General features: G+C 41.9%; 1 protein-coding gene across 1 annotated transcript in view; it reads left to right on the forward strand.

The window, feature by feature from the left end:
- LOC134910927 (uncharacterized) overlaps window positions 1-13,024 on the forward strand; it is a 455,362-nt gene that overhangs the window by 415,513 nt on the left and 26,825 nt on the right. Inside the window, exons 93-101 of the mRNA XM_063919317.1 lie at window positions 461-585; window positions 695-905; window positions 8,675-8,860; window positions 9,040-9,237; window positions 9,649-9,747; window positions 10,742-10,853; window positions 11,411-11,541; window positions 11,627-11,741; window positions 12,235-12,389. Coding sequence (XP_063775387.1) covers window positions 461-585; window positions 695-905; window positions 8,675-8,860; window positions 9,040-9,237; window positions 9,649-9,747; window positions 10,742-10,853; window positions 11,411-11,541; window positions 11,627-11,741; window positions 12,235-12,389 — 1,332 coding nt within the window. The remainder of the gene's footprint in view (window positions 1-460; window positions 586-694; window positions 906-8,674; window positions 8,861-9,039; window positions 9,238-9,648; window positions 9,748-10,741; window positions 10,854-11,410; window positions 11,542-11,626; window positions 11,742-12,234; window positions 12,390-13,024) is intronic.

Consider the following 13,024-nt stretch of genomic DNA (forward strand, 5'->3'; position numbering starts at 1 on the left):
CACTGCGGTCTGTAGATGAGGTGCACAGGAGCAAAATGATGAAGACAAGACACTGCGGTCTGTAGATGAGGTGCACAGGAGCAAAATGATGAAGACAAGACACTGCGGTCTGTAGATGAGGTGCACAGGAGCAAAATGATGAAGACAAGACACTGCGGTCTGTAGATGAGGTGCACAGGTGCAAAATGATGAAGACAAGACACTGCGGGCCTTATTCAGAGTTGGACGTACATGCAAAACGTTCACAGTGCCAGCATAATAAAACAGGGTCACCATGGATCAAAAGTATTTTTTTAAACAATAATATTATGAAACATTTGGAAACCTTAGGTTATAGAAAATAATTCATTGTATGCCATAGATATACTGTATATTAATTGATGTTTTGTTACTGATATTCCTATAACATTCAAATGACAAACTTTGGCCTGAGTTTCTGAAGTTTTGAATTCTTTTTTAGGTAAAATGGCCTGAGGGAATGGACGGACTAAACCACCTTCAGAGGTTATTGGTGTTGCGAGCTGTAAGGATGGATAGAATACTACCATCAGCTTCTAACTACATTAGTGCTACACTGGGGAAAATGTAGGTAACCTTTGACATACTGTATTGCAGTTATCAATTGTGTGTGCAGATTGGTCACTGATCTAATCATGTGGGGCAAACGTAACTAAACTGAAATCTACAATTACAGGTATGCGGCAGATGTAGTTGTTGATCTTCAGAACTCTCTGCCATGGATGTCAACCCAGAAGCCAGGGTTACTAATCTATAGCACTGATTGTAACTTACCACGCACCTTACTCGTAGACTTAGCAGAGAGACGAAACCAGAAAATCACAGTTTACCCTATTAGCATCCCTGAGGAAGATGTAAAGGAAGTTCTGATGCATGCAATGTCAGAGGTAATGTATCTGCAATGATTATTGCTATCTGAGTAGTCTTGAAATGACTGACTCAATCTCCTTTGTATTAGAACACAGGTTCTCAAACTCGATCCTTAGAACCTCAAACAGTGCATGTTTTCCAGGTCTCCTCACAGAATCACAAGTGAAATAATTAGCTCCACCTTTGTATCCTTTCAAATGTATCAATGAGTAATGAGTACACCTGTGCACCTGACTGGTGACCTGGAAAACATAAGCTGTTTGGGGTCCTGAGTACCGAGTTTGAGTATTAATGTACTAGAATAAGAAATGGGTTTACATTTTACAGTCTGATACTGCATCTGTATTTGCCAAGTTTGCAATGCCATCCTAGGCAGGTGTAAATTAATCTTTAATGAATCCAGTATAATAATAGTGATAGCAACCAAACACTTTCAGGAAATTCTATTGAATGGTGTTTGTGTCTTCACAATCTCCCCCTCCTTACACAAAGTAAATAATATTCCCCTTTAGCTTCACTTGTGAGCAACAGTTTTTCTAATCTTACACTGCTTTACACAATATTAATTACTGTATGATATATTATTATAAGACCCAGCCACAATCACTTTTATTTGTTTTTGTTTTTTCAACATTCAGTTGTAGTTTTGCAGAAAAGTTGTACCAAAGATCTTATTTAATTAAATCATAAACAGTAGTTGTTCATACGTTCATTTACTGGATGCATTTCTGTTACACCGTAATAAACATACAGCATGTAAACCTGTGCAATGTGGTCTGATTATGAAAGATATAGAGTAGGGATGTAATAGGGTGTGAGAATCAGAAAGTGGGAGATTTTGTGAGAGTTTTCCTGTTTTTTTTTAAGTGGCAATCATTTACATGGCAAACATGATTGATTTTACCATGTAAATGATTGCCACTTTAAAAATAAAACAGGAGAGCTCTCACAAAATCTCTCACTTTCTGATTCTCACACCTTTTTACAGACTCTGAATAAACAGGATTTTAATACCTACCGGTAAATCCTTTTCTCTTAGTCCATAGAGGATGCTGGGGACGCTTCAAGAACCATGGGATATAGACGGGATCCGCAGGAGACATGGGCACTTTAAGACTTTAAAAGGGGTGTGAACTGGCTCCTCCCTCTATGCCCATCCTCCAGACTCCAGTTATAGGAACTATGCCCAGGGAGACGGACATTTTGAGGAAAAGGATTTATTTAATTTAAACTAAGGTGAGATAAATACCAGCTCACACCACAAACATGCCGTACACCATGGCATTCAACACAACGCATGCAACGGCATGAATAATCGTCAGCAACAGTCTGACTTAACGCAACACAACATGTGTGTAACCATAACTAATAACTGCAGAAACAGTACGCACTGGGATGGGCGCCCAGCATCCTCTACGGACTAAGAGAAAAGGATTTACCGGTAGGTATTAAAATTCTATTTTCTCATACGTCCTAGAGGATGCAGGGGACGCTTCAAGAACCATGGGGTTTATACCAAAGCTCTAGAACGGGCGGGAGAGTGCGGATGACTCTGCAGCACCGATTGACCAAACAGAGGGTCCTCATCAGCCAGGGTATCAAACTTATAAAACTTCGCAAAGGTGTTTGAGCCCGACCAAGTAGCTGCTCGGCAAAGCTGTAATGCCGAGACCCCTCAGGCAGCCGCCCAGGATGCGCCCGCCTTTCTGGTAGAATGGGCCTTCACCGATTTCGGTAACGGCAATCCCGCCGTAGAATTAGCCTGCTGAATTGTATTACAGATCCAGCGTGCAATAGTTTGCTTGGAAGCAGGAGCCCCAATCTTGTTGGGAGCCCACAGGACAAACAGAGCCTCCGTTTTCCTAATCTGAGCCATTCTGGCGACATAAATCTTCAAAGCTCTGACCACATCGAGAGACTTCGATTCCGCCAAGGCTTCAGTAGCCACTGGCACCACAATAGGTTGGTTCACGTTAAATGATGAAACCACTTTTGGCAGAAATTGCTGACGAGTTTTCAACTCCGCTCTATCTGCACGGAAGATTAAATAGGGGCTTTTGTGAGACAAAGCCGCTAATTCAGACACCCGCCTTGCGGATGCCAAAGCCAACAGCATGACCACTTTCCAAGTGAGGAATTTCAATTCAACCTTACGTAAAGGTTCAAACCAATGAGATTGCAGGAACTGCAACACCACATTAAGATCCCATGGTGCCACTGGCGGCACAAAGGGAGGTTGAATGTGCAGCACGCCTTTCATGAAAGTCTGAACTTCTGGAAGGGAGGCCAATTCTTTTTGAAAGAAAATTGATAGGCTCCATTAAAGTACAAATTTTGGCCTTAACTTTAGGCCCGCATCCACACCTGCCTGCAGAGGATGGAGAAAACAGCCCAACTGAAATTCCTCCGTAGGAGCCTTCTTGGATTCACACCAAGACATATTGTCTCCAAATACGGTGGTAATGTTTCGCCGTTACTTCTTTTCTAGCCTGAAGCAGTGTGGGAATGACTTCATCGGGAATAACCTTACAGGCTAGGATTTGGCATTCAACTGCCATGCCGTCAAACACAGCCCCGGTAAGTCTTGATACACGCACGGCCCCTGCTGTAACAGGTCCTCTCGTAGAGGAAGAGGCCAGGGATCTCCTATGAGTAATTCCTGAAGATCCGGGTACCAGGCCCTCCTTGGCCAGTCTGGAACAATGAGTATCGCATGAACCCTTGTTCTTCTTATGATCTTTATCACTTTTAGAATGAGTGGAAGTGGAGGGAACACATAGACCGACTGAAACACCCACGGTGTCACTAGGGCGTCCACCGCTATTGCTTGAGGGTCCCTTGACCTGGAACAATATGTCTGAAGTTTCTTGTTGAGGCGAGACGCCATCATGTCTATTTGAGGAGTTCCCCAACGACTTGTTACTTCTGCAAAGACCTCTTGATGAAGACCCCACTCTCCTGGATGGAGATGGTGTCTGCTGAGGAAGTCTGCTTCCCAGTTGACCACGCCTGGAATGAAGACCGCTGACAGAGCGCTTGCATGTCTTTCCGCCCAGTGGAGAACTTTTGTGGCCTCTGCCATTGCCGCTCTGCTCTTTGTTCCGCCCTGGCGGTTTATGTACGCCACTGCTGTTATGTTGTCCGACTGAATCAAGACGGGCAGACTGCGAAGAAGATGTTCCACTTGCAGAAGGCCGTTGTAAATGGCCCTTAATTCCAGAATGTTTATGTGCAGACAAGCTTCCTGGCTTGACCATTTTCCCTGGAAATTTTCCCCCTGTGTGACTGCTCCCCAGCCTCGGAGACTTGCATCTGTGGTCACTATCATCCAATCCTGAATCCCGAACCTGCGACCCTCCAAGAGATGAGAACTGTGCTGCCACCACAGGAGGGAGATTCTGGTCCTTGAGGACAGGATTATTTCCCGGTGCATGTGCAGGTGCGACCCGGACCACTTGTCCAACAGGTCCCACTGAAACACCCTGGCATGGAATCTGCCAAACTGAATGGCCTCGTAGGCCGCTACCATCTTCCCCAGCAACCAAGTGCATTGATGAATCGACACTCTTGCCAGTTTCAAAATCTGTTTGACCATGTTCTGAATTTCCAGAGCCTTTTCCACTGGAAGAAAGACTCTCTGCAAGTCTGTGTCCATAATCATACCCAAGAATGACAGCCGTGTTGTCGGAACCAACTGTGATTTTGGCAGGTTTAGGAGCCAACCATGTTGTTGCAGAATTGTCAGGGAGAGCGTAATGTTCTGCAGTAATTGCTCCTTGGATCTCGCCTTTATCAGGAGATCGTCCAAGTACGGGATAATTGTGACTCCCTGCTTGTGCAGGAGAACCATCATTTCCGCTATTACTTTGGTGAAAATTCTCGGAGCCGTGGCCAGACCAAACGGCAATGTCTGAAACTGATAATGGCAATCCTGCATTGCAAACCTCAGATAAGCCTGATGTGGAGGATAAATGGGAACATGCAAGTAGGCATCCTTTATATCTACCGACACCATAAACTCCCCCTCCTCCAGACTGGAGATCACTGCCCGGAGAGATTCCATCTTGAATTTGAATTTCTTTAGGTAGAAATTGAGGGATTTGAGGTTCAGGATTGGTCTGACTGAGCCGTCTGGCTTCGGGACCACGAACAGGCTGGAATAAAAGCCTTCTCCCTGTTGCGACGGGGGAACCCTGACAATGACCTGATTTAGACACAATTTTTGTATTGCTTCGCATACTACTTCCCTTTCCTGAAGGGAAGCTGGTAAGGCCGATTTGAAAAATCTGCGAGGGGGAACGTCTTGAAACTCTAGTTGGTAACCCTGGGACACTATTTCTAAAACCCATGGGTCTAGGGCCGAACGAGCCCAGAATTGACTGAAGAGTTTGAGACGTGCCCCCACCGGTGCTGACTCCCTCAGAGGAGCCCCAGTGTCATGCGGTGGATTTGGTAGCAGCCGGGGAGGACTTCTGCTCTTGGGAACTTGCCACAGCCGGTGACCTTTTTCCCTTTCCTCTTCCTGTAGAAGTAAGGAAGGAAGTCCCTCTGCCTTTTTTGTACTTATTAGGCCGAAAGGACTGCATCTGATAGTGGTGCGTTTTCTTTTGTTGTGCAGGAACATAAGGTAAAAATGACGACTTACCCGCGGTAGCCGTAGATACCAGGTCAGTGAGGCCGTCACCAAACAAGACACCACCTTTATACGGCAGAGACTCCATAGCCTTCTTAGAGTCAGCATCAGCATTCCATTGATGAATCCACAATGCCCTCCTGGCTGAGACTGCCATGGCATTGGCCCTTGATCCCAAAAGGCAAATATCCCTCGCAGCTTCCTTTAGATAGGCTGTAGCGTCCCTGATATGACCCAGTGTCAAAAGAACGCTATCCCTGTCCAGGGTATCTATATCAGATGACAAGTTATCTGCCCATTTTTCAATAGCGCTACTTACCCATGCCGAAGCCACGGCAAGTCTGAGCAGCGTACCCGTAGTGACATAAATGGATTTCAAAGTATTTTCCTGCTTACGATCCGCAGGATCCTTTAGGGCTGCCGTTTCAGGGGACGGCAGCGCCACCTTTTTGGACAGCCATGATAAAGCTTTGTCCACAGTGGGGGGTGACTCCCACTTTTCCCGATCCCCCAAGGGGAACGGATATGCCACCGGAATTCTATTGGGAATCTGAAACTTCTTGTCAGGATTTTCCCAGACCTGTTCAAAAAGCGTGTTCAGTTCATGAGAGGGAGGAAACGTTACCTCAGGTTTCTTTCCTTTAAACATACAGACCCTTGTATCAGGAACAGCAGGGTCCTCCGTGATATGTAACACGTCTTTTATCGCCACAATCATGTACTGAATGCTCATAGCCAGTTTTGGATTTAATCTGGCATCACTATAGTCGACACTGGAGTCAGAGTCCGTGTCGGTATCTGTATCTGCTATCTGGGTAAATGAACGCTTTTGTGACCCCGAGGGGGTCTGAACCTGGGACAACACATCCTCTACGGATTTTTTCCATGTCTGGTTTTGAGACTCAGATTTATCCAATCTTTGATTCAACCGAGCCACATTCGCATTCAAAGCACTCAGAACATTTACCCAATCAGGAGTCGTCGGTGCCGACAGGGTCACTCCCACAGCCGTTTCTTTCCCTAATCCAGTCTCCTCCTGGGAAGAGCACTCTGCCTCAGACATGTCGATACACGTGCACCGACACACACAAACAACTGGGCATATAGGGGACAGACCCACAGTAAAGCCTGTCAGAGAAACAGAGGGAGTTTGCCAGCTCACAACCCAGCACATAGCCCGGTACTGAACACTTTTATATAAAGTCCCAGACCTGTTAGCGCTTTATATTACATTAAATAGCACCAAATATACTGTGCCTCCACCCCCCCTTTTTTGCACCCTGTTACTTGTACAGCAGGGGAGAGGAAGGCCAGCGTCTCTGCAGCTCTGTGGAGAGAAAATGTCGCTGGTGAGAGCTGTGAGGTCTAAGCCACGCCCACTCAATGGCGTGCTTCAGCCCCGCTATTTTATTCAATATTTATACTGATTCAGTGCCTAGGCAATTAAAAAACACTTTTGCCTGGTCTAAAGAGGATTTACATGCTGCCCAGGGTGCCCCCTGCACCCTGTAGTGCCGCTGTGTGTGGGAGCATGGCGCGCAGCGCGGCCGCTGTGCGGTACCTCCAAGCCGTCACTGAAGTCTTCTGATCTTCTTCTACTCACCCGTCTTCTGACTTCTGGCTCTGCAAGGGGGGGTGACGGCGGGCTCCAGGAACGAGCATCTAGGCGTACCTAGCGTTCAGACCCTCAGGAGCTAATGGTGTCCTGTAGCCTAAGAAGCAGAGCCTTGAAACTCACTGAAGTAGGTCTGCTTCTCTCCCCTAAGTCCCACGATGCACGGAGACTGTTGCCAGCAGTTCTCCCTGAAAATAATAAACCTAACATAAGTCTTTTTTCTGAGAAACTCTGGAGAGCTCCCCAGTGTGCAACCAGTCTCACTGGGCACAGATTCTAAACTGGAGTCTGGAGGAGGGGCATAGAGGGAGGAGCCAGTTCACACCCCTTTTAAAGTCTCCATGTCTCCTGCGGATCCCGTCCATACCCCATGGTTCTTGAAGCGTCCCCAGCATCCTCTATGACGTATGAGAAAATTGTATTGGGACTGTAAGATCTAACTATTGGCGGAATAGTATAGACATGAGGAATAGTGTCTCTGGTATAACACCACCTATATTAAGGCTTATTGTAGTCTAACACTCAAATAAATATTTTCTCAATAGTGTCTAGAACATTTTAATATAAGTAGCATGAAAGTAAAATGGACTCTTTAGTATTACCCTTTATGTCCCCTGGGGCAGAGAGAAGAATTTCCTTTTCCATTCATTGCAATAGTTGTGTTGAAAATATAAAAAGCTAAGCCTCCTGAACGTGACTTCAGTATTGGCATGTGTCTTCTCATCAGCCAAATTTTCCAACTTTCTCATGCTTGTCATTTAACTAATTAGGCACAAGCATATTATCATGCTACATACAAATAAAGGCTAAAACTGAAATACTAGCTTGCCCCTATGTAAATAATCACATAAAGACATAAAGCCAGTGGTGACTTGTGCAATTTGCCTAGGAGAAGAGTTAATGTTGAGCCCTAGCTCTAGTAACTACAAGTCAACTGACAGCTGCTTGGAAAAAACAAAAGGTTCCCACCGTGGGGGAGACCATAGCTAAAGTTTGGCATATTTATTCTTTGGAATACATGACCAGAATTCTACAAGACTCTTCCAAAAGCTTTACCAAAACCTGGGAGCCATGGACTTCCCATTTTCATGTTCCCCCAGCATTTAACTGATATCTTCCTGCAACCCTCCCTAACTAATTCTAGGCATGGACAGGTTACGCCAATGTCAGGCTTGCTACCTAACATTTGCATAGAAGCATCCAACTGATCCCCCATCCTCACCCCTTTTTTTCTACTCCTCTCCCCTCTCTCCTCCTTTTTCTTCATGGGTAGTCACCCCTCTACCTGTATTTTCTTTTTACTCTTCTAACTTCTTATTCTTATTTCTTCTCTGTGGTCTACTCTACCATACATTTAACGTCCGGATGAGACCACCTACTCAGGTACACTAAAACTGTTGATGGTCCCTGTAAGTATAAGGTTCTAGCTTCTTAATGTTTTCATTGTTTGTTTGTTTTTCTGGACCTCTGTGTAGGTCATTTGAATATTGGTCCTCATGCAATTAATAAAATGTTCTTTAAAAAAACAAAACATACAGGGTAGCTGGGTTTTACTGGAGAACATCCACAATTCTGAACAATTAATGATGTCACTTGGAGAGATTCTAAAGTCTGCAAAGAACCCAGACAAGAACTTCCGTGTATGGCTTTCTGCCCAAACTAGCCAACATCTACCGACACAGCTGCTCCATGACACTGTGAAAACTGTGGTGGACACTCCAATGGTAAGAGACATTAAAGAATGTTGTATTTAAACAAAATCATTTTACACTTCACTGTTAATAATAACAATGGTTTATACAGTATTTTACATTTTTCAAAGTTTATTCATTACCATGAAATAAATATACTTACTTATAAAGAACTCGATTTAGTACAAATATGGAATGTTTGTTTCTTACAGAATATAAGACGAGGGATCATTCAGTCTTGGCAATTTATCGATCGTGAAACCGTGGTGATCAGTTCTCGGCCAGAGTGGCCAAGTCTCCTTCACAACCTCTGTTATCTGCATTGTGCTGCTCGCTTGAGAACATTATTCGGACTCTCGGCAGGCTGGAATTGTCCAGACACTATGCGCTTTGGGTGTTCAGAATTGATGGTATATAATACTATGTTATCTCATACTACACTATGAACATAAAAACCCTTAAAGACTGCTGTCAGTGTTATTTCTGTACTAGTTGTTCAATAAATACTTTTCATGAATCAATCAAAGATTGTTACTTCAGTAAAGAACAAAAGAGTTTTTAAAAAGGGTAAAATGCCTGTACAGCAAATATTACATTGTGCAAAATGTTTCAGTGATGTTTTCTGACTTCACACAGATCATTGGCAGATATAAATTATCATTATAAAGGAATAAGGAATTGTAACCTAATCATTTAAAACTGTTTAACAATTTATTCTAAAATATCAATTTACTTTCTTTGAAGAAAATCATTGTAAAATAATTGTTGTAAAAATAACATGGTTAATATAATTACAATCCATTTATTTACTTCATATTTAGGAGGGCATCAAGGCTTTAAAAGATGAATTTAAGGAAGGAGAAATTGAGACTGGAGGAAAACTTCTGTCTTGGACGGCCATCAGATACCTACTGTCAGACGTATGTTACATATATTTTGGCTTAAAACATTTTGATTCTTGTGTAATGAAGAAAAAAATAATGTGTTGCTTTATTTATATACCATTAGTTACTATTGTTAATATCTTGTAAATAGTGAGACAACAATCTTGAACTCATTCATTAACTTATTTCTGAGAATCATTTATAAAGAACAGACTGTTATTTGGTGCGTATGGAAATCATTCATTGCATCTACTGCACATTAATAATGTATATACATATTATACAGTACAAAGCCTATAGTTAGTTCTCCTTGATAACGGTTTTAAAAACGTTTAATTTAAACCACACAGAGCGTCTACTGCAGGGGACCAGCACTGCATATATCATAAAAGGCACAGTGGCAAATTTCCCATAAGGCATATGAGACACGTGCCTAGGGGTGGCACCTGTTTGGGGGCGGCACTTGGATGCTTGTGTTGGTACTGTCAGCCCAAAAAGTACCAGTAACTGCAAAATATTACCACTGTACTGTACAATATACCATCTTGAATGGAGTGTAAATGGGTAGGACACGCACATACTGCCTCAGTAAACTGTTCTACTTAGTAAATATGTATACATAATTAAAATGTCATAATTAGTGGCTTTTTTATTATTATATTAAATTGGCTATCATCAAATGAGGTCTTCTAACCAATCAATAAAAATAATAAAATTAGGCAGGGAGGGAACGGCCATTACTGTTGTGCCTAAAGGCGACCTTGCCCCTAAATCCGCCTCTGATAGGTCAACATAGGAAATTATCTGTATGCATTTTAACGATAATGGGGAAGTGTTAGATAATGGGATATGAGAATGTAGAAAATAAATCTATTAATACCCAGGGAAGCATCAACTTTACATAATCCTTTTATGTATGCTGCTGTATTCCTTTCACCATGCCTGACATGAATATGTACTGTAGTAGTGATGACTGCACTGTCTGACGGGATCCTGATATTGTTATTCCCCAATGCTCTGATTATTCCAGGTAATCTATGGAGGAAATGTTTCAGATGAATCAGACATGACAGTTTTGACTTCAATGATTGATTACTGGATCAGTGCTAACACTACAAAGAAAGACAGTGAACTCACTAAACGTAAGATTTGTTGAATATATTGTACAATAAATGTAGTGTTGGCAGCTATTGGTAAGTTTGCAGAGTGTGAATAAAATGTTTAATAATAATATTTGTATATAACAGAATAAAAACAAGTCATAAATATATGTAAGCCTTTTGTCTCAGTCTGCAGGCAGCACAACTGTCTGGATTTATAATATTCTCCGTTATATCTTCACTGGAAAAATAAATTGTATCACCTTACCAAATACAATACAAAAGACACCCAGTAGGTGCATAGAATCAGATGAGGTTTACAGAAAGGCGGGGGGGGGGGGGGGGGGGGGGTGTGAGTGTGAGTGTGTGTGTGTGATATATATATGGATTTAACTCTTGGCTAGTTCCATATTAGCTGGATGTTGGACTTCTCTAGTCCTGCACAGAAATATGTGTGTGTATGATTACTGCCACACATATATGCCTTTCCACTTTTAATTAATTGTTTTGGTTTATAGTGAAAATTATGAAATAATTATAATTATGTAAAATTAAGTTACTTTTGTTCACATACATTTGCTTGCTACATCTTTTGGCAGTAAAATTCAAGATCCCAACACCTTTCTTTGCCACGGATTTAAATCCTGCTTCTCTGACACAAGCACTGGAATCCATTCCCCAGTATTCCCTAGATGGGCCGGAAGCTTTCCATATGCACCCTTCTCCAGTGGTAATATGAGTACAGGAACACATTAGTCAGCTATACACTGAAGGCGAGTCTAGATTTACACCTGTGCATATGACCTCTATTACAGGTTCCATTTGGTGAACAGCACTATGTCATCTCAAAACTCAGCCAACTGTTTACATTCGGATCTCACCACAGGCATCGGCCACAGAGTGCAAAACCTCTACAAACATCTCAAAAAGGTATACACATATTTCTGTCACACAGATTCTTCTTCTTATGTGATATCCATATATTCTAACAAAATAGATAGTTGTTGCATAACATAACAAACACAGGTGACAGTTAGTTGTTGTTATTGTTATTATTGCTGCTGCTGCAGTAATAATAATAATCATTTTATATAGATAGCGCTCTCTCTCCAATAGGACTCATCATTAATGTGAAATAGATATTATGGTAATTATGGCTGTTGTATTAGGATTTGTATATAGAGACAAAGAACTGATAGAAAGCATATACTGTATTGTCCACATTGCACTTTAAGTGAAGTCATATACAGGTTACATTGGATTTATTTTGTCCTAATTTTAGGAGGTGTTTGGGTAAACATAAATGTATAACAACATTTATTGGATGTACAATATGTACAATGCTACTGTGTTATAATAACAAAACAAATATAAAAGTACTTATGTAAATATTGAGTTTGATTTATCATGTTTTTGCATTTAGGCATGAAACCAGTTTCTGTTCCAAGCCCTCGTTCCTTCTCAGTGACCATACCAGACACTTCATCCTATTCTGTGGACCTATGTACATCCAGGCTATCTGAGGTCCTAGACATCTGTGTTTCCCTTATTTCCAAAGTGCCACGTGGATGGAGTCGGGTATATATGTTATTACACGTGAATAATGGTCCTTTTATTAAAGGACAATAATGTTTACTAAAAAAAAAGTTATATAGATTGCAAAATTTACAGCAGATTAAACATCAATTTTCTAGTAACTGTTAAAGGATAACTCCTCACACATTATCAGGCTAGCATAAAATACAGACTTGTACTTGTCTACAGAGCATCAAGACCATGTTACGCCAATACAGTCTTGCAGTCCAGTGAGTGTATAGCTCACTGAGGAAACTTTAGCTTACAGTTTGGAAATGAAGTGGAAGCCCAGGGTGCTGTAGGGAAGATGTCCCAGATCCCCTCTGTCTGTCAGCACATGTGTAACTTGAACATAATGGGTCATTAGATGCAGATTACAGTGAATATATCAATGCTGGCAATAGAGCAGACTTGGAAACCAGAAATAGTCCCCCTGTGAAAGACACAATATTTTCCATCATTATTACTATGTTTAACATTGACCTTTGTTTGTAGACCCTATCATTGTTCCATACGTTACAAAAAGCCCCCACATAATTAGTTTTTATTGATGTAGGGATATCAAATAAGTTTGCACTATTTGCTGTTAAAAGGTTCTTTAATTTACTATCCAAGCTAAAATAAGATTTTACTTACCG

Source organism: Pseudophryne corroboree, chromosome 4, assembly GCF_028390025.1.
Source record: "Pseudophryne corroboree isolate aPseCor3 chromosome 4, aPseCor3.hap2, whole genome shotgun sequence".
Taxonomy (NCBI): Eukaryota; Metazoa; Chordata; class Amphibia; order Anura; family Myobatrachidae; genus Pseudophryne; species Pseudophryne corroboree.